The 26011-nt window shown below is 57.1% G+C and overlaps 7 protein-coding genes across 7 annotated transcripts; 5 read left to right on the forward strand and 2 right to left on the reverse strand.

Moving 5' to 3' along the window:
• Nucleotides 1–2787: 2787 nt before the first annotated feature.
• Nucleotides 2788–4347, forward strand: BBK36DRAFT_1179587 (WD40 repeat-like protein; the record flags this gene model as incomplete). The annotated part of the gene is made up of 3 exons (XM_024896179.1): nt 2788–2928; nt 3082–3746; nt 3813–4347. 3 exons carry the CDS (start codon nt 2788–2790, stop codon nt 4345–4347), a joined length of 1341 nt encoding a protein of 446 aa, XP_024747780.1.
• Nucleotides 4348–7533: 3186 nt separating this feature from the next.
• Nucleotides 7534–8505, forward strand: BBK36DRAFT_1161512 (hypothetical protein; the record flags this gene model as incomplete). Its single annotated transcript, XM_024894379.1, has 1 exon — nt 7534–8505. The coding sequence occupies one exon, from the start codon at nt 7534–7536 to the stop codon at nt 8503–8505; it is 972 nt and encodes a 323-aa protein (XP_024747781.1).
• A 1078-nt stretch (nt 8506–9583) lies between these two features.
• BBK36DRAFT_1143279 (hypothetical protein) lies at nt 9584–12385 on the forward strand (the record flags this gene model as incomplete). The annotated part of the gene is made up of 4 exons (XM_024893583.1): nt 9584–9658; nt 9719–10378; nt 10516–10571; nt 10648–12385. 4 exons carry the CDS (start codon nt 9584–9586, stop codon nt 12383–12385), a joined length of 2529 nt encoding a protein of 842 aa, XP_024747782.1.
• Nucleotides 12386–13229: 844 nt separating this feature from the next.
• On the reverse strand, nt 13230–14221 carry BBK36DRAFT_41594 (cytidine deaminase; the record flags this gene model as incomplete). The annotated part of the gene is made up of 3 exons (XM_024898064.1): nt 13230–13277; nt 13481–13562; nt 13782–14221. Coding segments are annotated over 3 exons (570 nt in total), but the record flags the coding sequence as incomplete, so codon positions are not given.
• Nucleotides 14222–15373: 1152 nt separating this feature from the next.
• On the reverse strand, nt 15374–19886 carry BBK36DRAFT_1136139 (map kinase). Its single transcript, XM_024892878.1, is given in 5 exon segments — nt 15374–15464; nt 15518–15552; nt 15723–16281; nt 16341–19645; nt 19658–19886. 3 exon segments carry the CDS (start codon nt 19876–19878, stop codon nt 15737–15739), a joined length of 4071 nt encoding a protein of 1356 aa, XP_024747784.1. The 5' UTR covers nt 19879–19886; the 3' UTR covers nt 15374–15464; nt 15518–15552; nt 15723–15736.
• A 1844-nt stretch (nt 19887–21730) lies between these two features.
• On the forward strand, nt 21731–22894 carry BBK36DRAFT_1136141 (NAD(P)-binding protein). Its single transcript, XM_024892879.1, has 4 exons — nt 21731–21802; nt 21883–22076; nt 22158–22829; nt 22865–22894. Exons 1-3 carry the CDS (start codon nt 21748–21750, stop codon nt 22827–22829), a joined length of 921 nt encoding a protein of 306 aa, XP_024747785.1. The 5' UTR covers nt 21731–21747; the 3' UTR covers nt 22865–22894.
• Nucleotides 22895–24313: 1419 nt separating this feature from the next.
• On the forward strand, nt 24314–25844 carry BBK36DRAFT_1124305 (phosphoglycerate mutase-like protein; the record flags this gene model as incomplete). Its single annotated transcript, XM_024891149.1, has 2 exons — nt 24314–24956; nt 25036–25844. 2 exons carry the CDS (start codon nt 24314–24316, stop codon nt 25842–25844), a joined length of 1452 nt encoding a protein of 483 aa, XP_024747786.1.
• Nucleotides 25845–26011: the final 167 nt, after the last annotated feature.

The following is a 26011-nucleotide window of genomic DNA, read 5'->3' on the forward strand; positions in this document are numbered from 1 at the left end:
CATCAAAGCTCGTTCGGTCTGCGAGGTGGTGCTGGTGCGAGTGTTGGAATCGCCAGGCCACAAGACGGGCACGGGCTCCATTCCCCGTCCCACGTCACGTTGGTTACATGGATTTCAGCGGCATCTCTGCAGGCATGTGTTTGCCTCTTTCTGATGCTTGCAAGACGTGTGCGACAGGAATGTGGAAGAGAAGAAAGTTGTTACTCCGCCTCGGTAAGCTCCAGGATGGCTATTGTTGGCTCACGTCCTTTCGCGGTTGGGCCTTGCAAGACTGACGATTGATGGCGTGCCACCCAGTGTTTCCGAGGACACTGGATTCCCGTCGCCAAACCAACCGCTGCAAGAGTCGGTCCGGTCTACAGTATCGCGCAATCACGGGCGGGAATTGCCCTCGATGACGACGGAGAAATCCTTCTGTCGTGATGCTCTGCTATTGCACCGTTCCTCTTTGTTCATTCTGTCTTTCTTTACTTTTTCTCCGCCAGCGCTAACAAATCAGCCTCACATCAGATTCTTGCCCTCAGCTCCCTTCAGCTTCTCATCAGCTACAGCTACAGATCAAGCCTCCAAATGTCTCAGACCGCCGTGGCGTTCAGAACTGGGATGGTGCGCGTGAGGCGGAATCCGTCCAATCTCCAATCGTCGGAGCGGCTGGACTGCTCATCAAGGTGTGACCGTGGCAAGCCGTCAAAGCTTCTTTCGACCGTGCCGTCCAAGTAAGCGCTGGAACTCGACTTGCATCGCAGCGGGCATGCATCCCGTGAGTAAGACGCATCAGTTGATGTCGTCCGGGGCCAATTTAGCCAGCTCGGGGTGCCTTAGAGCTCCCCACTCGCCGGTTACATTCGAGTGATTCGTGGGAGCCCGTCCATCAGTCATCGGTCAATCAATCAATAATAGTGATCAAGCTGATCCATCTTCTAAAATAGGAAGTGCCCGATTCCCATGCTACTGCGCAAGCTATCGAAACCGCCTCCTCTCCGTCGCCTCGGCTAGCCCAGAAGCAGACGAGGTGCATTGAAGGCGCTTCCGCCTCGGCGCTGCGATTCGCGGGCTGTTTCGCCCACTCATGCATGCCCGCCCGTCACAGCAGAGACGCGCAAAGGGCAAAAAGACTGTTCGTATGGTTTCCTTGTTCATTTCTCCTCTTTTGCCATCTCATTTCAATCCGCGGCATGGCGGATGCAACATCCCCCGTCCGAGGCCTCATTTCATCACCAGAGCCTCCTTCGGGTACCCGCCGAAATTGGGGAGGGGCGGTGTGAAAGTGTTCTGAGTCTGTAGGACCTTTCAATCTCCTCTGTGCGAGCTTGGCGGTGATTTTGTTTTCGTACCTGCATTACGCCCCATAATAGTCTCCGTCCATCTCGGGAGTTTTTGCTACTACCTACTATCTCGAGCACGAGAATGGCTGCGTGCATGTTTCTCGTCCTCCCTCATCAGGCAGGTCAATGATGGATTCTCTTCGGCAGTCATTGCTTGGGCCACGATCTTTGCAAAGCCCCGGAATGCACGATGGCGGCAGTTGACTCTCTTTTCCCCGAGCCCAGCGTCGTCCGTAGCGCGCTGTCGTTTGCCTTCTGACTGCTTCTAGAAGCCTAGATTCTACTGCTCTTTATTCCATGACTCAGATCCATTTTTAGAAAAGAAAGACGCTTCGTCTAGCTGATGAGACATCTGCAGCATTCCGGACTAACGAAGAAGGAAAAAGTCTTGTTCGCTATCCGTCCCTCTGGAAGGAATACCATTGGCGGTACGTATCCGCATCGTTGTGGCTCGACCTACAAGTCCCAGAGAGCAAAGTCGCAAAGAAAAGAAGCAGTTAGCCAATGAGCTTCTTCCTAATGGGACGCACCCTTCACTTGTACATAGAGTTCTCGAGTTCACAATACACTCTTGATTACTCTCCCAGCATTCTGGCGGCAGCTGTTTTTGATCAGGAACGTTTTAGGGCTGATGTCATACTATTGCACGATTTTCCCATGATCCCAGCACTGTCATCTTTCTGCATATAAAACAGAGGTGATAATCAGTGCGTGTTTTGTAGGGATGAACATCACAGGGCCCTTGCCCAGGGGCCGGCGCAATGCTTCCAGGACTCTTGGGACTGTTTCACGGTAAACGCCGCTTTTATTACTGCTCTCCTTCACAGTATGAAGAGCGCAGCTGGACTCGAGCTTCGAGGTATAGCTACTAAATGTACCGCTCTGGCAGTGGACAAATTGGCGGGCAGGGAAAGAATTTTCTGCTTCTGATAATCGGTTTTCGTCAGATCGAGGAGGAGGCGGACCCTGCATCTGTGTGGTTCGCTGTCACATGCGGCTGGGATCTGAGATCAGGAGCGGCCCATTCACGTGTACTTGAGACCTTGGCGTCAAAGAGCAGCTCGTTCAACGGTAGCAATTTTCCTTTGTAGATGAGTCCAGATTGTGTGCTCCTACAAGCTCCATGATATGGCAGTATGGAAAGGTTTGTCTATGCCTACTACTTACCTACCTACCAAGCAGCAGATCAAAGCCTTCAATACTTGGTACCTGGGTCAATCTCTCTCATGAGCATCTACCTAGGAAAGACAAAGATTGTGTACCCTAAACTTCCCATGACAGTGAAGCTCTCCCCTTTCGTGAAAGGACATGGGTTCCAGCGTCTTCCGCGCTCATTCGTCAAACTCTCCCCCTGTGACGCGACAGGCCCACAAAAATTCCCAGAGCCTTGTACGGGCACTTGACCGCATACAGCCTCCCAAGCTTCAGCCTCGTCATCTTCACAAAGGGCCCCCCGACGATCATGAGCTCTCCCGACGAGCTGGCGCGAGACACGCCTCCGCCCTACAAGCGGCGGAGAACCGGCGACACCCCGTCCCCCCGGTCGAGCTCCCCCGACATCCTCGCCGGCGACCCAGATGGCTTCCGGCAGCCGCCCAGGCGAGTGTCGCAGCGCGGCGGCGGCCTGAGCCAGAGCCCGACAAAGGCGCAGTATCTCAACGGCTTCTCCCGGTCGCAGTCCCTTTCGCGCGCGCCCTCTGAATCGGTGCCAAGGTCGCGCTCAGCGTCGAGCTCTGGGTCTAGGACGCGCTCGCAGTCACCTGCGCACTCGACACCTTCTCCAGCGGGAACGCCGCGTTCTCGACAACGCTCGCGCTCGCCCACGTCCACAAGCCAGTCGAGACTGAATTCCTTTTCTCCAGAACCGCAACAACAGCTTACTCCCCCACGAGAGCTGCCGAAACCGAACTACAAGGCCCGTCTGGTGCTCCACGGACACACAAAGGCCGTGTCGCAGGTTCGAATATCCCCCAACGGCCGCTTCATCGCCTCTGCGTCCGCGGACGCGACCGTCAAGATCTGGGATGCCGCGACGGGGGCGCACATGGACACGCTGGTCGGCCACATGGCGGGCGTGAGCTGCGTGGCGTGGACGCCGGACAGCAACACGTTGGCGAGCGGCTCCGACGACAAGGCCATCCGGCTGTGGGATCGGGTCACAGGGCGGCCGAAGACGACGGCTCGGAAGGCGGGGCAGGAGATGGCGCCTTTGCGAGGGCATCACAACTACATTCACTGCTTGGCCTTTTCGCCCAAGGGCAACATTTTGGCCAGCGGGTCGTACGACGAGGCCGTCTTTCTCTGGGACGTGCGGGCTGGACGTCTTATGAGGAGTCTGCCTGCCCATAGCGATCCTGTATCAGGCATCGACTTTTGTCGTGACGGCACATTGGTCGTCAGCTGCTCAACGGACGGGCTGATGTGAGTTCTTGCATACTTCGGGTACACACAAGCATGGGAATTGCATATGCTAACATTTCTGTGCAGCCGTGTATGGGACACCTCGACCGGCCAGTGCTTACGAACCCTCGTTCACGAAGACAATCCCGCCGTAACAAACGTGTGCTTCTCGCCCAACGGCCGATTTGTCCTCGCGTTCAACCTCGACAACTGCATCCGGCTATGGGACTACGTCTCTGGAAGCGTCAAGAAGACATATCAAGGCCATTGTAACAAGAGCTTCGCCATTGGGGGCTGCTTTGGCGTCCTGGACGGCGAAGCGTTCATCGCGTCCGCGAGCGAGGACGGCGACGTTTTGATCTGGGACGTCAAGAGCAAGGAGGTGCTTCAGCGGGTGCGCGGTCACGAGGGGGTATGCTTCTGGGTGGACGTGCACGGCGAGACAATGGTGACTGCCGGGCAAGATGGCTCGGTCAAGGTGTATCGGCACGTCAGGCACTCTGACGAGGTCAATGGGAACGAGACGAAGAGTGAGTCGAAGGCAAATGGTCAGGGAATGTTACAGGGAGAGCTGCCCATTCGGCAGGATGATGTCAAGGTGGAAGATGCCATGATTGTCTGATTTGGTGCGCGGCAGCGGCTCAGAGCGTTCGGACTTGGTTTTTGGTCCATTTGAACTTGGGGGATCAGAGAAACTTCATCGGTATTTAGAGGGTTAATATGCTCTCGCAGGGAGCAGCTTGGTGACTGGCCATTTGCCGTCAATTCCGATTGTAGAGCAAGGCCGCACATGGGTTTAATCCCACATGGTGTGTCCGAAGTGTGCATGGCTGATCCTTTGCTGACTTAGATGTGTCTATGCACTTATCTCATCTCTTTGGTACTCTGTCAGGACAGGACCTCACATGTTGCCCACATGTTTCAATTACAAATGCAGGGTAGCCCCACGACGAGAGGGAGGTTCTCGCCAGTCTCGATATCAGACCAAGAAACATTGTGCATGGTTATTCGATTGCTGATAGTAATCGGTAGATCAATCAGTCGACTATTGTCGATCTCTGACGGGTCAATGTAAGCTATTGGCTACGCATGTGCTCTTGTTTAGTCGCCATAGTTGCAGTGTGGGAAGTTGGAAAAGGCGAGCAGAGAGATCTCCATTTCTCTGCATGCATATGTGCTACTGTCTGCATCTACAGCATACCTTACAGAGAGCTCGTGACAACATGCATACATATTAACGGCATATGCAGACAAAAAACCCTCATTTCGGCCATTGCATCACTTTAAAGTATTTGCAGTCTGATATTGATGGGTGTTCTGGTCTGTTTCTACTCACGCATTGGACGGGGCATTTGTTCCGCAACACTATACAGCTTTTGAGTCCTGCAAACCTTTCCCGCCTGGAGAAAGATCGGAGATGCAGGAAGAAGAGGCTGGGTAAAAAGAGGGAACATCGGCATTCCTCCTCCTTTTCATTTGCTTCCTTGGCTTCTATTGCGGTTTCTTGACGCCTCATGGCTGCTGGCCTTGTGCACTAGCCGAGTAAGACGGCGACAAGCTCGGAAGGTGTTTTGTATGTATGTGATCGTTGCAGTACATAGTGGGAGGGCATCGGTATGTACGGATGTGGAAAGAAGGAGTTCTTGTTTCTTTGCTTTTTCATTCGGCCGGACACACCGTAGTGGCGAGGCTTGAACCATTGAGCTCGATGATTTTTTTCTTACGTCTACTTTATGGCAACCTTGTCAGTTTTGCTGAGAGCAACTACGCCCTGGGCTGGGCTGGGGTAGCGAGTCAAGAGAAACCTCTCTCCTCTGCGAGGCTAGTAATGCTAGCCCAAGCCTTGGGCGTTTGGAAAGGCCGAAATGTTCTGTCTCTTCTATTGTACGGAGTTTCGTTCAAGTTTAGCTCAAACGCCCTTTTTTTGCTTGACAACCTCCGGTGGCGGGATTGGCGCTCGCTTGGATGCAACGAGGCGTTGGCTGATTTTTTCGTTCTTTTTTCTTCTTCTTTTCCCTTTCTCCTTCACTGAGCAATGGCGATCAGCGTGATTGTCAGTTCAGCTGCAGATTGGACAATGATCAGTTCAGGGACTTCGAGGTCTTGTTGCTCGCTGGCCCACGGGGGGTTGGCGTCGGGGGCGAGTCATGCGGGCTGGGGCAGCTGATTGGCCGGCACAAGGCTCGACTGCGAAGGGAAGCGGCGCGTGGTCGGAAGCGATGCAGAGCGAAAGAAGAGTACATTTTAGGACAAAAAAGATGGGGGAATGAGGAGGAGGAGGAGGATGAGGAGAAGGGGAGAGAGGAGAGAAGAAGGGGGGTCAATATAATCAGAGGTACCTAGATACTTGGCGTGAGCAGACGATGTACATGCTGGATGCACGCAAACTGGCAGCAGCAGCATGTACCCCAGAGCGGTATTTTGCGCGATGCGATGGGCGAGTTCGAGTTGGTTCGGTTGGTTTGCATCGAGGTTCCTCCAGCACCAACCAGAGCGCCGTGCTGGTCCTGCATGACCTGAAGGTGAAATGCCGGGGAGCGTCGCTACTGTAGGGGCTTTGTTTGCTCACGCCCAGCGCATTGACATGCCCTGGACGGCGGCGCTTGGTTGGTGGTTGGCTGCCGGAGGAGGGCCGGCAGCGGTGCGAAAAAAAAAAAAAAGAGGAGTTGCACTTGACCTCAACCGAACATGTCAAGTGCTGTTGACGAGCGAAAAAGAAGAAGCGAAACGGCGGGCTTCCAGTGGCGCGGAGACGCAGCGCCACGCACATGCCCCGGGGCTGCGGTGACAGTGACATGCGCGCCCTGCAACGGCCAGTGGATGGCGCGGTACCGCTGCACTTGGGCAACGATCGGAGGTCCCTTTGCGGTGACGGTGACAGTGACATGACAGGACAACAGGTGCTACTAGCCCGAGGCTCTAGTAGGTACTTGTTCCGCTAGACGCCCACCTGCTCGATACAGGCAGCCGAATTGGACAAGGCAGGTCCGAGTCGAGTCGAGTCGAGTCGAGTCGAAGAAGGCGCAGGAACTACCAAGTACTAGACCCTTCTTTTCCCTCTTCTCACCTTCAACTCACTCTCACCTTGCAAGCCCTCTTCTTCTCTGCACCGCTTCCCCCCGGCCAGTCCCGCCTCACCCTCGAACCTCGTCGGCTCGCTCTCGTCTGCCATCGACCGGCTATCTCGGACTCAAGGCCTGGCGGTGTTCCCGGTTGCGGCTCGCTGCTCAGGAATTTCCGTGGCAGGGCGCAGAGGCCGCTGTTTATTTTGTCCCCTCCCCCCCCCTGCCTGGCCTCACCAAACAGGTCCGGGTCTCAGGAGACAGGAATGTCGGCTGGCCTGCGCACGCTGTAAAAAGACGGTCGGGTCGCCGCCATTGCATTGTCGTTGCGCAACGCCCGTCCCCGGTTGCTGCCTCAGACTCCAGCTCGTTCGCCATTGCTCGCTCGACTTCTTCATCTGGGCGCTTGTCAGCTGTGCGCGGCTTCGATTCTGAACGCAATACCCACCTACCTGATACCCTCCGCACTTTGGCTCCCCACTGGGGTTGATACCGTCTCGCTCACCCCAGACTCAAAAATCACGACCTCCCGACGTCAACTCCTCGCGCGCAGCCTCTCTCTCTCGCCCGCTGCCGCCGTTGCCTGACCTCTTTCTGCTGTGCGGAACACCTCCCACGTGGAAGCCCAGAGCTGGTCCCGGGTCGTCAAAAGTTACCAGCAGCATTGATTGCTTTTCCAGGCCGATACTCCTTGTCTCCTCCTGGTCGCGACCCTCCCCGTATGCAACACGTGAAAGGCCGTTAAGATGGAACCGGTTCCTGAGACAGAGCGCATGGAGGAGTTTCGCGCTGTTCCGCCATCCAAGGCTCGCGTCAACGGGCCGCATACACTTTCGACGCTCGATCTCGACATGGCCAGAAAACCACCCAATCTGCGCAGAAGCACAGACCCAAGCCCAACCTCGACAAGCTCTTTCTCATGGACCCCCATGGTCGCCTTGCCATATCGGCCTCGGACGACCTCTCCCCTCGCTGGCAACACTCATGTTCGGTCACGGTCCGCTGCTAGCCTTGGCGCCGCGCCCATGGGCCGCACCCAGTCCATGCCTGGCGTCACCGGTTCCGGCCACCTGCTCTACTCTCCTCAGTTTCGTCCAGCCAGCCCGGCGCAGTCGCCGAGCCGAGTTCGCACACCGCGAAAGCCGGTGGACGAGTCGTTCCCCATGACGTCTCCTGTGCGAACGTCAGTTCTTGACCACGATCGAGTGCCTGCCGATAGGAGCGGCTCTCCTGTCCTGGGTGTCTCAACTAATGGAACCTTGACGCGGGCCCGTCGAACTTCGTCGCCAATTCGAAACTACGCCCAATCGAGCACTGGATCTCTCCCGACCTTGCCCAGCACACCAACCTCCAGCTCGTCGTCTCTCTACCGGGCGTACGACCCCTTCTCTAGCAGCTATGGGGCGCTTTCCTCGGTCCCCTCCACGCCCACGTCGCTGAGGTCGCGCAGCCCCAGCATCTCGAGTCTGGAAACAATCCCTGACTCTCCCGATGCGGAGGAGGCTGCCCTCGAAGCTGAGAAACAGGCCCAGCTCAAGGCCGCAGCGGAAATATCGGAGGCCGGAGACACATCGGACGCAAAAGGACGGGGCAGCCTGGATCTGCCAGCCCGTGGTCGCACAATGGCTTTTGGCTCCAAAGACAAGCGGAAGCGGTGGAGCGTCTGCGGTGCTGAGCGGCGTGGCGACATTGACCTGGAAACCATCTGGGAGGACTGAATGCCCCGGCGGCAGCTTGATTTTTATGAATGACTGCATATGAGCGTGCGCAGGCTTATTGAGCTTTGATTCCTGTTTCCCTTCCCCTTGTTCCCCTTCTTCTTTCTCTCGTTTACTACTACTACTCGGAGGTTTTGGTACGGAAAGGTCATTTTTGTTTCACTCGACTTTCCAGGCGCACGGGACACAGGCATTGTGAGATTTCGGAGATTGGCGCAGCCACAGAGACGCACACACACACACACACAGAGACACAGACACACTTACCGCATATTACCTTCTCCCGCACCCTTTTTCTGATGGACAATTTTCATCAACCCCCGTCTTTGTTTTTGTTGTACGACCAGGGACGCAGCGGGCGTTTAAAATGAGAGTGTCTCTGGTCCGGATACCCTTTTGCATATCTACGTCTTACAACAAGGACTTTTTCATGGCAGACAGACCCTGCCCGAGCAGAGCAGCCACGCTCACAACACAAAACACTACACGCTACACACTACACAGGACAAAAGCTACGCCAGACGGTGGCACAATGAATCAAACGGTTTCGTGAAATCTCAGTTCGTCCCTTGACACGTGAAGTTTATTTTTTTCTACTCATTCGCCCTTTGCGCTTTGACTGGCCGGTTCCCCTGAACATCAGTTGCCTAGCTTGGGGGCTTAAGTAGGGCGAAGCCGCTCCCTTGCCTCTTTGCACCTCTTGCACCTGTCCGTCCACCTGCAGCTGTGGCTGATTATCTTGTACGCGGTGATGGACTATTGCATGCGGTCTCATCCCGACGGCCTCCCTGCTTCCCAAGGGCTCATCCCGCGGGTCTCGTCCGGTTCCAGACTCATCTAATTGTTTATCATGCAGGGGCTGGGAGTTGTGATATAAAAGTCGGCCTTTTATCTTGTGCCTTTGTGAATCAGAACCCATCTCCAGCCGCTCTCCGGCATAATATCTTGACAGGTCGTCCGCTCTTTATATATTCGCTCTCTGCCCCCAGCGTTTGCTTGACTTGTCCATATCTTCTTCATCTTCTACTTACACTCTTTTGTGTTGTTTTTTTGCCTTCATAGTACAGATCCAGTCGATATGCATCTTCTCACATTACTTGCGGCCTCTGGGCTGCTGTCCATGGTGGACGCCTCCTTACCAGGCAGTCCCAAGGTAAGCAGGACGAGCCCACACTGTATCATTGGAGGACAATACTAACAACGTGGTGAATAGCTGGCAGCCGAAGAGCTTGCCATTGACCAGGCGGCCAAGATCTTTCTGGAAAAGAAGCAAGATGCGCTGCCGACGTGCGCCACCGTCAGCATCATCACGACCACCACGCTGACCATTGAGACGACAATCTACGTGACTCCCTCCTCCCCCACGGGCAACCCGCCGGCCTCCCCTACCTCGACGCCTCTCACCAAGGCCGCGTCCTCGTCGTCCTCGACGGGGCCGGACGGGAGCAGCACGCACCAGAACACCATCTCAAACCCATATGTCTTGCCGTCGCAGACCCCTGGCCAGTCTAGCAATACCGTTGGGTTCACTCCTTCGAAGTCCAGCGCGAGCAGCACTACTACGCACATCTTGCCTAGCCAGTTTACGTCCGCCAGTGTGCCTGCTGGGCCAGGGTCCTCGCCGGCTTCCTCTGCGCCTCCTGGGGGTCAGTTTTTGACTTCGTCTGCTACCTCCAAGGTGTCTTCCCGCTCGACGTCGAAGGTGTCTAGTCGTTCGACCACCTTGTCCACCCGCTCTACCAGCCGGGTGAGCATTCCGGGCACTGCGTCTACCGCTTCGAGCGTGTCTACCCGTTCTACCAGCAGGGTTAGCATTCCGGGGGCTTCGTCTTCTGCGCCTCCTGGGGGTCAGTTCTTGACGTCGTCGGCTAGCGTAAGCAGCACCCGCTCGACGTCGAGAGTGTCTAGTCATTCATCCACTGCGTCTACCCGTTCCACCAGTCGGGTTAGCATTCCGGGTGCTTCATCCAGCACTGCTGCTTCGTCTATTCTTTCTACCAGCCGTGTTAGCATCCCGGGCGCTTCGTCCAGCACTGCTGCTTCGTCGCCGTCTTCGCCTCCTGGAGGTCAGTTCCTGACGTCGGCAAGCGTGAGCAGCGGTGCCTCATCTGCCACTTCAAGCGTGTCTACCCTCTCTACCAGCCGGGTTAGCATCCCGGGTGCTTCGTCTACCACTACCCTCTCCACCAGCCGGGTTAGCATTCCGGGTGCTTCGTCCAGCACTGCTGTTTCGTCTACCAGCCGTGTTAGCATCCCGGGTGCTTCGTCCAGCACTACCCTTTCTACCAGCCGGGTCAGCATTCCGGGAGCTTCGTCCAGCACTGCTGCCTCTTCGTCGTCTTCACCTCCTGGTGGTCAGTTCCTGACGTCGTCGGCAAGCGTGAGCAGCGGTGCCTCATCTGCCACTTCAAGCGTGTCTACCCTCTCTACCAGCCGGGTTAGCATCCCGGGTGCTTCGTCTACCACTACCCTCTCTACCAGCAGGGTTAGCATTCCGGGCGCTTCATCCAGCACTTCCAGTCCCCCAGGCGGCGCGTTCCTCACGTCATCTGTCTCTGTCGGCACTTCAACGCCTGCCATCCCCACCATCAGCGTGTTCCCCGACCCAGGCGACTGCGATGAGCCTAGCATCAGCATCCCGAGCCTCTTGCCCACCCTGCCCACTGGTGTTGCGTCGTCCTCGAGCCCTCCAGGCGGTCAGTTCTTCACGTCTTCGAGCACTGTGAGCAGCGGCACCTCGTCGTCCACTGGCGCTTCATCGGCCACTGCCTCGTCCACGTCGAGCGTTCCGGGCGGCCAGTTCCTGACGTCTTCTAGCACTGTGAGCAGTGGCACCTCGTCCTCCACCGCTTCTTCCACTGGACCTTCTGGCATCTCTTCCACGGCCTCGTCCACTACGGCCTCGTCCACCAGCTCTGTCAGCACCTCTAGCACTGCGCCCAGCACTTCCAGCCCCCCAGGCGGCGCTTTCCTCACATCGTCTGAGACATCCTTCATCCGGAGCTCCACTTCGGGTGCTCAGCCCACCAGCACCCCCTTGGAGACCGTGTCCAAGCCCCCTGGTCTCGGCCTTGTGTCCAGCACGCCTGCCCTCCCCACGGGGATCCCTACTGGTGTCGTCCCCACCGACGTCGACGAGCCGTGTGATCCCACTGACATTGGTGTCGCGAGCACTCCCACCGGTACTCCCACCGGCATCGCCAGCACTCCCACCGGCGTCCCTCGCAGCACCAGCAGCCCCCCTTCGGACATCCCCACCGATGTTGTGCCCTTCCAGCCCGATCCTACCGGTCCCAGCTCTTCGTTCTCGTTCTCGGTGCCTGGCGGAGCTTTCAACGACCATTCGTCCACGAAGTCCAGCAGCACATCTAGCACTGCGTCCACCACGTCCGGCAGCACCTCTGCTACTGCATCCACCACGTCTGGTACCGCTTCCACCACATCTGGCACTGCGTCTACTACGTCCGGCACTGCGTCCACCAGCTCCGCCAGCATCTCTGGTACTGCATCCACCACTTCTGGTACTGCGTCTACCACTTCTGGTACAGCGTCCACCACCTCCGGTCCCCCAGGCGGCGCGTTCCTCACATCGTCCGTCTCCGTCAGCTCCCCAACGCTCGCCGCCCCCTCCAGCACCGCGGTCTCCATCCCCTACGCTCCTCCCGTCTTGGCTGCCTCATCCACCATCAGCACGCAGTCCGCCTCCTCCACCCCTGTCGCACAGAGCTCGCCCGCCATCTTCGCGCAGTCCTCGTCGTCCGTGCCTTTTGGACAGGGCGTGCCCACTACCTTTGCGACGCTGCCTCGCCCGTCTTCGGTGTCGGCACCGGCGCCGACTGCCACTAACATCATCGTCCCCGATGAGGACTGCGATGAGTAAAGGGTCTCTCTCATGGCATATAATACAAAGAGGACAAGGGATTAATGATGGGTCACACTAGTGGATGAGCCGTGTGTTGTGCAGTGCCTTTTGTTAATTCTTTTCTTCTTTTCTTCTCCCACTCTAATTTGAGATATATAGATAATACATACGATATTCTACATACACGCACAGCAATGAACACGTAATGGGGAGGACTTGAACGGAGAACGAAGAGCAATGAGGGCATTTTACGAGACGATGATGAGATGGTGTGTGGATGGATGAATCTAGGCTCTTGATTTTTTTTTTTCTTTTTGCTTCTCGACTCTATGCAGGGTTCGGTTCTCAAAGTCCCCTCAACTGAGACCAATTTTGCAGTAGATCCTGTTTCCTGCGCAGGATACTTTCTACTTTGTCAAAAATTCCTTTCTTCCTTTCTTTTCCTTCTGTTGTCTCTTGGCTGAATCAAATACGAGGGCCTGTATCAAAGCACGGTTCCCCATTGTGGCGAGCTTCTCCCTGCAGCCGGTCAAGAAAGCATTGTGGAAATTGTCTCTCAAGACATGCATTGTGTAAAAAAACCACCCACCACCCTTGTCTGTCTCACTTCGCTATCAAATCAAAAAACAATGACCCCTATCCAAACCCCCAGCCTCCAAAATGCAAGACAACAAAAAACTCAAAACCCGTTCAACAACAAATCAAACTGCCGCGAATCTCACCCACCGCCACGACCGGCAGTCGCAGCATCCGGCCGGCCTCCCCTTGCAGTGGCATGGCAAACTCCCGTGTCCGTTCAATAGTGTCGAAAAGCCACCAACAAAGCACCAAGACATGTCAAAATCCAAATCTAGAATCCCGGGGCACCAGCAGGTGGGAGAGCGTCTGGGCCGAAAGACATTGGGAGGAGCTGCAAGGGAGAAAGAAGAACAAAGTTCCGATGCGTTAGCCCCAGGTGATAAACCTTGATTTGGAGAGAGACAGAGAGAGAGAGAGAGCATGGGTTTAAGGTTCCAGGACAGCTGAACTTGTGCCGTGAGACAGCAGAGCAAGAGGGCAAAAAGCAAGGCAGATAAGGTTAGATGCAAGGGAGGCTTTAAGCTTAGAACGTACCTGGTCCACCGTCATGACAACGTAGTCGGAGTTTTTGTCAAACATGATGATGGGCGTCTGCATGGTGCAAAACTCGCGGATGCTGCACGTCGATCCCCGTCAGCTCAACTCGTCCAGCCTCGTTCATCAAGCCACCTCATCTCTTTCTCTCCCTGTCCCTCTTGTCTTCCCGTCTCTCCATCTCTCCCCCTTTCTCTCCCTTGCATTCTCTTCCCGCTCCCTCCCCATCCCCATCCCCTTGCATAAACCCAGCCCAACCACCGGAAGCAAAAAAACAAGGAAGAAGAGAACAAAAACTCACAACTGCCTGCACATCCCACAAGGGCTCGCCGGCGGACTGATATCCGTCGCCACGGCAATCGCCCGGAACGTCCTGATGCCGCTCGTCACCGCCGTGCCCAAGGCCACCCGCTCAGCACACGTGCCCACGGGATACGACGCGTTTTCCACGTTGGCGCCCGGCACGTAGACCGTCTTTCCCTCTCCACGAACAACGCCCACTACCGCTTCTTCTTCTTCTTCTTCACCTTGTTCCTTTCCTCCAGCATTGTCGGGCAGAGTGCAGAGCAGCGTCGCGCCCACGCGGAAGCGGCTGTACCGGCAGTACGCCGTCGCCTTGGCCGCCGTCGCGCGCCGCCGCAGCTCGCTGAACTCGGTGACGGAGAGACCCAGTTTGGCGCAGGTGGATGCGATCTGGGCCTCGTCTGTGCCGGAGAGGATGGCGGGCTGGGTGTTGGCCATTTTTTTTTGTTGTTGGAGCCTTTTTTATATCCCTTTCTCTGACTCGATATATAGGTATATATGGTTGGGTATCCAGATAGCACCTTAGAAAACCAACCGCAGTCTTACTTCAACCCTTTCTCAGCAATACACGAGTCCAAGAAAGGAACAAGGGGATTTACTCATGGAAGCCCAAAGAGAAAAGAGAAGAGAAAAGGGGGGAAAGAAGAGAAGAAGAGAAAAAGGGGAAAAAAAGAAGAAGAAAAAAAAGGGAGAAAAGGAAGTCAGGCTGGCAGTGCGACAAGGCCGAGACTTTATCTTATTCCAGGTTTATCGCATCTCCCTTTGCCGAAAGCCCGCTTCTTTCCTTTTCCATCTCGCCGCTCCTTCTTTTCGCGTAGTACGTATCAGCTTCCCCACTAAAATCTGCCCCACTTTCGACCACCGGAAGACGCCGGCCGTGGGATCTGCGGGGAGGGAAGGTGCGACGGCGGGTGCCGGCTTGGCTTTGGGCCGAATGCGGTGCTTGCCCTTTTTGAGCTGTTCTCTTCATCGGTACTTTGCTGATGCTGATGGTTTGCCTGTATTGCAAGGTAAGGTAGGGCTTATTCGTTTCGTGAGAAATGCTGATGGTTGGAGTCAAACTCTGGTGTTCTACTGAGATCAAGGGGGTCAAGTGACAGTACACAAGTTGACAGACGTGGCACAGAGAATGCCGGATGAGCTGGCAACTGACTGAACTGCCCTTGGCTGTATTACGTACGTTCAATCCTGTTCAAGCCCTTTTAGCAGCATCCACTTTGACATGTTGTTACACGCGTATTGGACTAGAATTGCCTTGGTCCCCTTCTACGTAATGATCAAGTCGCAACACCAAGTCTTTCTCAGTTGCCATGATAGAGTATACTCCTAGCAACTTAGTAGCTATATATATGTATTTCGCTCTCAGAAGAGAAACCATGAAAATACAGGAGAAAAGAAAACAGAAGCCCGGTCGCCTTCGTATGCCCACAAACAATCAGCTCCAGCTATGTAATGCTCGAGTTTCTTCTCACTTCCCTTCTCAGCAGACAGACTCCTCCTCTCTTCCAACCCCTTAGATTCCTCACCATCAGTGTAATGACCAAGGCTGTCTGAATCCTTCATTTGCTTAAGCGTCAAACCAACGCCAGACTCTCGTCCCTGATGCAATCTTTGTGTGTGCGTGTGCGTGTTCGTGTATGTATGTTTGTGCAGAGGTATCGATAAAGCAGAATCTCACAGTTCCTCCCCTTTCCCAAAGACTTGTAATAAAGCTATTGAAAGGATAGCACAAACGAAAAGCCAAGAGGCCAGATATGAATGCCGTGCAAGGGTCTCGTCAACTCCTCCATAATATACTCGCTTCTTTCATAGCTCAATCGATTGCATCTAGTCATATGCAGACGAGGAGAGCAAGAAGCTAGGAGGAAGATGAAGCAAAAGTCCACACCGGACGAACAAAGGAGAATGTGGAAATAGGATGCAATCACAAGATTGCCCACCGTCTCATACGGCTCAGTAGAACCCATCCGGCCCAATGCTGTTCCGGGTCGACGTCGCCGACACAAACGGCGACTGGGACGATCCACTAGCATCGCTAGGCGTCGCCGGCTCAACCACCTGGTTCCTGATGGTCATTATCCACTCATGCTGCAGCAGCTCCATGGCCGACGATCTCTGCTTAGGATCTCGCGCGAAGCACCGCGTCAAAAAGTCGATGCCCTGCGGGCTCAGCTGCTCCGGCGACGGCAGCTGCGGCGGGTTGCCCTGCGCAATGTTGTACATGATGGCCCATTCGTTGTCCAGGTTGGCCCACGGCCGCCGCCCCGTCGCCATCTCGAGGATCACGCACCCCAGTGACCAAATGTCCACCGCCCCGGCCTTACCGGGGTTCTCGCCCTTGATCACCTCCGGCGACATGTACATGGGCGTGCCCGTCATCGACTTGTTAGGCTTTGTGGCGTGGAGGTCGGCGGCCATTGTTCGACCTTGACGAGCAATGAGCTTGGCAGCGCCAAAGTCCACGTACTTGATGATGCCGTTGTGGTCCAGGAGAATGTCTGTACTTGTTAGCCTGGAACTCGAAGTAAAGGAGAGTAAAAGGGGGGAGGTGGCTTACTCTCTGGTTTGATGTCGCGATGGGCAATGCCGCTTTCGTGCAGATAGGCCAGACCCTCCAGCAGCTGCAGCGCATATACCATAATAACCTCCTCCTCCTCGATGCGACCGTGCTCCAGCAGGTTGGCGAGGGATCCGCCCGAGCAAAACTCCATGAAAATGTAGACGCGGTCTCGGTGGACCTCGATGCCGTGGTAGGACACGACGTTGGGGTGGTCCAGGACCTCGAGCACGCGCATCTCCTCGCGAATCGACTCGGCAATCGTCGGGATCAGCTTGGGGTCCTGCAGTCGAATCTCCTTGACCGCCATCAGATGGCCCGTGTCCAGGTTCATAGCGGCGTACACGTTGCCAAATGTTCCTCCACCCACAAACTGCCCCTGCTGCCACCGCACCGTGACGTTTGTAGCCGATGCCGAGAGGTAGGCCAGCGACCGGTCGGCCTCGTTGGTCGTCTCCAGCACACGGCCAAGCGCCCGCCGCTCGGCCTCCTTGCCCTCCCGGAACTCGTCCACGCGGTTGAGCTTCTCTAGGCGCTGCTCGGTGACGCCCATCGACGCCTCGTCGTCGTCGAGCATCTTGTTCTTGTCCTTCCTAAACTGACTCACGAGATTCTCGATTCTCTCCTTCTCCGCCTGGGCGGCCAGGCTGGAGCGCGCCCCCATAATGTCAAAGTGCGAGATGAGGACCGACATGCAGCCGCCGACCTTGGCGCGTATCCTCTCGTACTCCTCCTCGCCCAGGGCCAGGATGTGGCGGCCGCGCGTCATGCCCATGGCGAACTCAAGGGCGAGCACCGCCCACCGGAATGTCCGCCGGTCCGAGGCCACGCAGTCGTCGCAGATGAAGCTGACCCAGTCCAGGGCCAGCTTGGTCAGCTTGAGGTTGTTCATCTGCCGGCGGTTGCTGTCCATGTAGAGCAGCGAGCGCTGGCCAAATTCGGTGGCGAAGATGAAGCACGTCTGGATGAGCTCCTGGCAGTCCTTGCCCTGGGTCTGCTTCCTGATGATCTCGACGCTGTCCATGAAGGTGTTGGACAGCTTGTAGGCGACGCGGCGAATCTCCGTCAGCCGCGTGTTTACCTTGTGGATGTTGGAGCGCGACTCCTGCAGCAGGTCAATGTGCATGTCGATGGCGTCGAGAAAGTTCCTGCGCGCGTGGGCAATGGCGTTGCTGCCGGTGGTGCAGAGACGGATCTGCCCGCGCTTGAGGTCGATGTTCTGCTCCTTGATCAGCACGTCCGCCACTTCGCCGATCCACACAAAGGGGTCTTCCGGCCGCAGGATGAGGATGTACTGGTCGCCCGAGTCGTCGGGAAAGCGGTCGGCGGACGTGATGGCCAGCATGGCCTGGACGTCGTCCAGCCGGTCCCTCATCTCCGGCGACGCAATCAGGTAGATGCCCAGCGTCTCAAAGACGCCATGCGTGTCCACTTGGAAGTGGCCCGAGGCCACTAGGTGGTCGTAGAACAGCTGCATCTGGTCCGGCGGCAGCGAGATGCTAAAGTCGCAGGCATGCTCGTAGTTTTCGCTCAGCATGCGGGAGAAGCGCTGCAGCATGCGCTGGCGGACTCGCACCGAGTCGAGCGCGGCCTTGTAACGCTTACTCATGTCTGCCGCGCTCTCCTTGGGCTTGATCTGGAGCTCCCTCTCAAACGTCGTGGCCAGCCGGTTGAGGGCCTTGAACGTCAGCGAACTAAACTGCTCGGCGACCTCGATGTTGCCGCGGTGGAGGGAGCCGCCAATGTCGTTGGCAAAGTCCCACTCCTGGAACAGCAGCTCGGCCTCCTTGAACGTGTTCTTGTTGCCGCTGAGCTTCCAGTTGAGCATCTTAAAGTAGTACTTGAGAGCCTCGAGCGCCACCTGGTCAAACGACTCGTCGATGCAGGGAGGCAGCTCCCACCCGGGCTCGGGCTTCTCAATCTCGAGATACTCCGTCTTGATGCGGATGGCGAACTGCAGCAGCAGCTGGAACTGGGAAATCATCTGGTCCTGCATCAGCGGGTTCTGCTGGGCCGTCTCCTTAACCCTCCGAGCGTACGCCAGCCGCGTCTTGGTAATCTCCTCGATGAGGCGTGACGGGAAGCTGATGAGCGTCAGCAGCTCGTCCAGGTACGGCGGCAGGTGCCGCTTCTGGAAGGGAGCCGAGTTGCGGATCAGCGTCTCCTTGGCCTTCTTGATGACGTTGGAGATGGGCACCAGCATGCCCCACTGGACCAGGTCGCCCCTGAGGATGACCTTTGCGTTTTCGTTGTACAGCGACTGGAGGCCGTCTTCCTTCATCAGTCTGTCGAGGAACGAAGTCTCGTCGGTAGTGATGCCGTCCACGGCGGGAGACCGCTGCTTGGTCCGGGAAAAGTCCAGCTCGTCGTTGCCCACCCACTTCTTGAGAATGGCGAGCTCGGTGTTGATCATCTCGTTGGTGTTGTACCACGACATGATGGCTTCGTAGGCTTCCAAGAACTGCGGGGAGACGGCCGACTTGTGCTCCGCTACGAGGGCGTTCCACGAGGGATACATGCTCTGGCACTTTTCAATCTTCTTCACCACGTCCTTGACCTGCTCAAAGGGCGGCTTCCCCGCCTCGAGAGTCCCCTTGACCTCGAAGTTGATGACGTCGTCCAGGAGCTTGTCCACCATGGCCCGGCCGTCCTCCACCATGCGCTTCTGTACCGGGACCCTGCGGCCGCACGCCTCGGCGCGGAGCTCGAGCCACAGCTCCTGTCTGTAGGTTGCCCTGTTGGTGGTGGTGTCGGTGGAGTTGATGAGGCGCTTCTTCTCCTGCCGGACGACGTCTCCCGTCAAAACAGCTTCCAGCATGCTGTGCCACTCCAGCCTCTCGCGGTTCTCGGGGATGGCAATGTCCTCCTCGGTCGGCTGTATCTCGTCGTTGCCGTAGAACATGATGGTCTCCTGCTGGTCGAGGCGGTCGTCAAAGGGGCCCTCGGACGACGGGGTCTCGCCCTCGGAGTCGGAGTCGTTTCCGTTCTGCGGCTGGAACTGGCCAAAGTACTCGCCCGTGTAGCCCCCCTGGCGCAGCGTCTGGACGTAGGCCCGCTCCTGGGCGCGGAAGCGGCTGTCGCTCTGGCGCGGGCGCGTCTTGGACGAGGACCGGACCGACTCCGAGAAGGACGGCTGCGGCTGGGGGGCGGCGGGCTTGCGCGAGTTGGAGGGGTTGTACGTGTTGGACGGCGTCCGGATGGGCCCCATGGGCCGCTGGAGATAGGGCGCGTCTGCCTCGCCGCCGCTGGGCCGCTGGGCCTTGGGCGGCGGCGGCCCGCCGTTGATGTGGGAGGCGGGCGGCAGCGAGCTCAGCGACCCGGTGAGGCCGTTGGGGGCGTCGGCGTATCTGCTGAGCGAGCCCAGGTCGTCGTGCCGCTCGATGGCGTGCAGGTCGGCGCCGTTGGACTCGGGCGACGAGCCCTCGTCCTCGACCTCGCGCAGGGCGTGCTTGAGGTTCTGCATGGCCAGGTTGGCGCCGGCCTCGTCATCGTCGCTACCGCCGGAGAAGCGCACGGCTCGGTCCAGGGAGTTGGGCATGGCGGCGATGCGTGGCGGCGAGTCGGCTCGGATGTTTGTGCGTGTCGACTGTCGTGTCGACTATCGTCTCGTGGGTGCTCCTTTTATCTTCCCTGTCGGTTCGGGCGCCTCCCCCCCGGGCGCGGGCGGCGCAAAGCTTGGCGATGGGAGTCTTCGAGTCGAGTGGCGATGACGAGCTGCTCCGGCACGTGTGTTGATTACGTGAAACAGTCAGACAAGACGAGTGAATTGGCGTCTCTGGGTGTGAAGAGCGAGGAAGCTTCCGCTTGTCTGGCTGATGGACGATGGAAGTCCCAGCAAGGCTGTTGTTCTGCTCTGTTTCTCGCCTGGTTCGTCATTCGAAACAGCGGAGCCGCGGAGCTGGCCCGCTGGCGAATGAGAAACGCAGCGCCGAATTACAGAAGGGCCGGGGCCACTCGCAGCGGACGGTTGGGGCAGGGATGGGGCTGGCAGTGGCCTGTGCGGCGCCTGAGCCCGCTGGAAATTTGGGGCTGACGGGGCGAGTTGTGCTGGGCTGCGTGTCTGAGGTGGCCTTTTTCCGAAGAAGCGGAGCTCATGCCATGCGGTGCCAGCTCAGGTCAGATGCAGGTCCCAGGTTTTTCTTTTCTTCTTTTTTTCTTTCCTTGTGATATAATACGATCAATTGATTCTCGCTCAAACGTGAATCTGCTCAAAGGCTGAATCATGCTAACGTAAAGTGACACATTCCTTTCATTTGTGCTTGATGCTCGTGACAGCACACAGTCACCGCTGGCAAGAGCCTCAAAGTGCTGGCATATGCCCATTGGCTCGTCCACGTGTGGCCTGCCACCCAACCCTGAATCCTCCAGAGCAGCTGCAAATTGCATGGATTGTGGCACAGCGAGGTTGCATTGCTGCTGCTGCTCTCCTGAGATCTGACAGAGTTGGATCCAGGGGTGCCTGGATTGGATTCAGCTACTAGTGATGCCCGGGCTGTGGCGAATGCACGGAGACGAAGAGTTCTCCAGCCACTATCAAGGAAACTAAATCTTCGTGGCAACAGACTGGACTGCGCCCACGTCGTATCAACTAGTAGAACATGCATCTCCTGAACCTTGATGATCAAACGGCCAGTATGTAGGTAGTATCCCGACTGAGCGGCTACACAGCGTCCAGGCAGCATCATGTGAGTGTCTTGCTTGCCAAAGCACACGCGCGCAGCAAGTCCAAGTTTGCGTGCTTCTGGCTGGTGAATGGCCAGCTCAGAATTCTGTTCCACTCCAGAAGCAAGTCAAGAGATGAGTCCTGTCCGAATGGACACACGCGGCGTATTCGCCACCGCAGGTTTTCATCCAAACCCGGTCGCTCGGACTCGGTCATCAACCTGTTTGCCTGTATCACCACTTGCTTACATGTACACACACCTATCAAGTTTGCATGTGACAATCGCATCAGCCTCTGGATAACCACGCCAATTCAAGTTTCTCCAAAAGAGAACCAAAATACAATACAATCACCGCCCTCATATCCCTTGGCTAAGCAGTAGATGCCAATGCCGGCTGCTGGATGAGACAATCTCTACCTCTTCACGCCTATTTACCCCAGATCTCCAACTGTTTGCCATCACTAATTCTTCGGCCACTGCACCGGCCCCACCCAACTAACTGTCTTGCCGAGGCTCACGCTTCCCCAAACCTTGGGATCTCCAAGCTTACAGGCATCTTGATCCAGACATTGCAACGGAACGGACGGCCAAAACAACCCCATAGCCATCTTTCCTCGCTCACTCCTCTCTTTCATCTTCGCATACCGCGCGGAGACTCCTCCAACTGCTCCCACCGCATCTCCGCCTCCAGCATATCCTCCTACCTCATCCTCCGTGTCCAAGCAACGAATCGCATCGCAAACATGTCGGTCCCCGAATCCAAATACCTGAGCCCGATATGGCGAGACGACATCTTCAGTTAGTTTGCCGCAACCGAAAAGGACTACACACCTCCATCAGAATCCATGTAGCTAATGTTCTTTTGCCCCGTGACACAGAGGGCAAGGTCATCTTCGTCACCGGCGGCGCGGGCACCATCTGCAGCATGCAGACCAGAGCCATGGTCCGGCTCGGTGCCAACGCCTGCATCCTGGGCCGGAACGCCAGCAAGACGGAGGCCGCGGCCAAGGACATTGCGACGGCGCGGCCGGGGGCCAAGGTCATTGGCATTGGAGAGTGCGACGTGCGCAAGGTACGAGAACGATGGGGGACCTGGCAAAGGAAGAGACAATGGAGAATTTTACAAGTGGGCTGATACGATGTTGGACTACAGATTGAGAGCCTCGAGGCTGCGGCTGCGCGATGCGCCAAGGAGCTCGGAGGCATCGACTACGTGATCGCCGGCGCGGCGGGCAACTTTGTCGCGTCCATCGACGGCATCAGCTCCAACGCCTTCAAGACGGTCATGGACATTGACGTGCTGGGCACGTACAACACCATCAAGGCGACGCTGCCGCACCTGCTGCGCAGCCCGACGCCGCGCCTGCTCGCCGTCTCGGCCACGTTCCACTACACGGGCATGCCCTTCCAGGCGCACGTCGCGGCGGCCAAGGCGTCGGTGGACTCGCTCATCGCCAGCGTCGCGCTCGAGTACGGCCCGCGCGGCGTCGTGGCCAACGTCATCGCGCCGGGCCCCATCGCCGACACCGAGGGCATGGCGCGGCTGGCGAGCAGCAAGCCGGAGCAGATTGCCGAGTACGAGCGGGCGATCCCCTCGGGGCGCTTCGGCACCGTCAGGGACATTGCGGACGCGACGGTGTTTCTGCTGAGCGAGGCGGGCAGCTACATCAACGGGCAGATCATCCCCGTGGACGGCGCGTCGTGGAGGAGGCAGGGTGCGTATACGGTCGGCGTGGATATGGGCGCGCGGTATCCCGACTTTTTGGAGCCGGGGCGGACGACGGAGGGCTTGAAGGGGGCGAAGAAGGACAAGGCCAAGCTGTGAGTGAAAACGAAATGGAAGATGTTGGAGAGGAGGAAGTGGGAGCTGGTCTGTGGCGTTTATTGGTGATACTTGGATATTCTGGCTCAGACCTGTTGTATTGGGACGAATTCCATGAGCGATCATATAATTCAAGGCGAAGCGGTCCTGTTTTTCATTTGGCACGTATCTACACACACATAAAAGGTCCCGATGGACTAGATGAATACATCCAATTACACCATCAAAGGGATAGAAGATACGACGAACAATTACCAATGCCAAGATGAAGCTGAACAGCACAAACAGCGCCGTCAGCCTCGGCACATGGCTATCGTCGTTATCTCGTGTAAAACGCTTTGTGGAATTCAATGCTAATGCATGTCAGCGGATATAATCGCCCACCGGATTCTCCTCGGAGATGTGCCTCTCTCTGGACCCAAAGAAAACCGAGTGAAATTCTCCATTTAACAACCTTGAAAGGCCCATCGGTAAAGCGGCAATATGTAATACTAGTAGAGAGATAACACCACAGGGCTGCCGCTCTTCTTCTCGAATGAGAATCTCCCGATTTCGGACCAATTGCTCTTATCGGACCATCCTCGCATCTTTGACATGTGTGAATTTCTTTTATTTTCTTCTTCTTCTTCTGTGGGTGGTGGTGGCGGCGGCACGGGAGTTGGTAGGACGAGGTGGAATGGAGAGATTTAGCCAATGTGCTTTTGCGTATGATGAGAGTTGAGGAGTCTGAATGGACTCTGTTACAGACATCTCATGTCAGTAATTACTACACCAACAGCAACAACTGCCCGAATCTGTCTGTCTATCTGTCTGTTCTCGACTCTGCAAAACTCAACTGAAAATCAACATCAGCTCCCCATCTTCCCCTCTCAAGCTGAAGCTGAATCTTTCCAAACATGATTTCCACCCGAAGCTCCAACCAAAGCTGCAACCCCCCCCTCCCCCTCTTCCTCCCCCTCTCAGCGGGGGCGTCTTGCATCTGCATCTGCATCTACGGGGACTATTCAACGCCACTTTTTTTTCTTTCTTCTCTTCCCGCCTCATCACACACACAATCGTCCCACCCCATCCAATTGCAAAGCTCCATGGGTTGGGAAAAAAAGTCCCTGGACCAACTTCGGCTCTAAGCTCAAAGCTTGTTCTGCAAACGGCTCGCTCAGACTTGCCCTCTTGGGAAGACTTGCCCAGTTGGGACATGGGTTCGGGCAACAACAGCTGCAAAGAATGTTGTTATTGAAGTAAGCGATGTGCCGTGCCGAGGAGGAGGAGGAGGAGGAGCTTCACACATCATCCAGCAATCATGCAAGACTAAACTGAGCTTGAGCAGTAGCTTCTTCTTGGCCCATTGGTATATAAATAAATAGCTTATAATACCAGACACACGCCCTCCTCCTCCTCCCATCCCTCACACCTCCAGCTCTCATTCTTCCCACAACCCCCGTAGACAAGTAGCAGGTATATCTACTACAAGCTTCCATCTTACAAGAATGCTCCCCAAGCTCCTCCTCGCCTCCCTCTCGGCCGCCTCCGCCGCCTCGGCCGAGCAGGTCCTCGGCGTCTACGTCTTCCACCGCCACGGCGACCGCACGGCCAAGGCCTGGGCCCCCGTCAACCTGACGGCCCTCGGCGCCGACCAAGTCGCCTCCTCCGCCGCCTTCTACCGCTCCCGCTACGTCGACTCCGACTCCAGCTCCAGCAACGCGGACACGCGCATCGCCGGCATCAGCCCCGACGCCGCCGTCCTCTCCCAGCTCGCCATCACCGCCCCCGTCGACAACGTCCTGCAGAACTCGGCCGCCGTCTTCGCCCAGGGCCTCTACCCGCCCTCCAGGGCCGCCGGCTCGCAGCGGCTCCGCAACGGCACCACCGTCGAGGCGCCCCTCGGCGGCTACCAGTACATCCCCGTCAACGCCGTCGCCTCGTCCGCCAGCTCCGCCGGCTCCGAGAGCAGCGCCTGGCTCCAGGGCAGCAGCGGCTGCGGCAACGCCGTCGTCAGCTCCAACAGCTACTTCCTCACCCCCGAGTACCTCGCCACGCTGAACCAGACGCACGACTTTTACCAGGGCCTGCTGCCCGTCATCAACACCACTTTCAACTCTTCCACGGCCACTTACAAGAATGGCTACACGAGTAGGTCCCTCACTCACTCACCCACTCACTCACTCAACTCACTCATAGAATCACCCTACTCACAAAACTTTCATCACAGTCTTTGACTACATCAACGTAGCCAACATCCACAACACCTCCATCCCCTCCTCCAACCTCCTCACAAACTCCACCCTCACCAACCTCTACGACCTCGCCTCCACCCACGAGTGGAACCTCGCCTACAACGCCAGCGAGCCCGCCCGCGCCATCGCCGGCTCCGTCCTCGCCGGCCAGATCCTCACCGCCCTCCAGGCCATCGTCGACAAGCCCAGCTCGGCCCCCAAGTTCAACGTCCAGTTCGGCGCCTACGCCGCCTTCATGGCCTTCTTCGGCCTCGCCCAGCTGCCCGCCGCGTCAAGCGACTTCTACGGCATCTGCGACTACGCCTCCTCCATGGCCCTCGAGCTCGTCGCCCCCTCCGCCGACAGGACCTCGGCCGACGACCTCTCCGTGCGCTTCCTCTGGTCCAACGGCACCGCCGCCGCCCACGGCCTCAAGGCCTACCCGCTCTTTGGCCAGAACGAGACGTCCATCAGCTGGAACGACTTCAAGGCCGGCATCGGCAAGTTCGCCGTCGCCGACACCAAGGACTGGTGCACCGTCTGCGGCAACACCGACGGCTCCTGCGCCGCAAACTCCACCGACGCCAGCAGCCCGAGCAGCCAGTCCTCCGACGACGGCAGCAAGGGAGGCAACGGCATCAGCAGGGCCGTCGCCGGCGTCATCGGCGCCATGGTCACCCTCGGAGTCATCCTTGGTCTCGAGGCCCTCGTCCTGCTGCTGGGCGGCCTGCGCGTGGTCAAGAAGTCGACGTTGGCTGGGGCCGCGGGCGCGGGAGGCGCTGGTGAGACGGCTGCCAAGGCGTGATTTCGATGGGGGAAAAGGTCCCTTTTGGTCCGTATATGGTGAAAGGATGGAGCAAATAGTTTATATACCCAAACAATGAAGAGAATATGTGAAGCCATAACATCCGCCTGCTCATTGAGTGCGTGTCAATGATCTTACTTTGAAAAAAAAGGGGGGGCGTAATATGA

Source organism: Trichoderma citrinoviride (assembly GCF_003025115.1).
Source record: "Trichoderma citrinoviride strain TUCIM 6016 unplaced genomic scaffold BBK36scaffold_11, whole genome shotgun sequence".
Taxonomy (NCBI): Eukaryota; Fungi; Ascomycota; class Sordariomycetes; order Hypocreales; family Hypocreaceae; genus Trichoderma; species Trichoderma citrinoviride.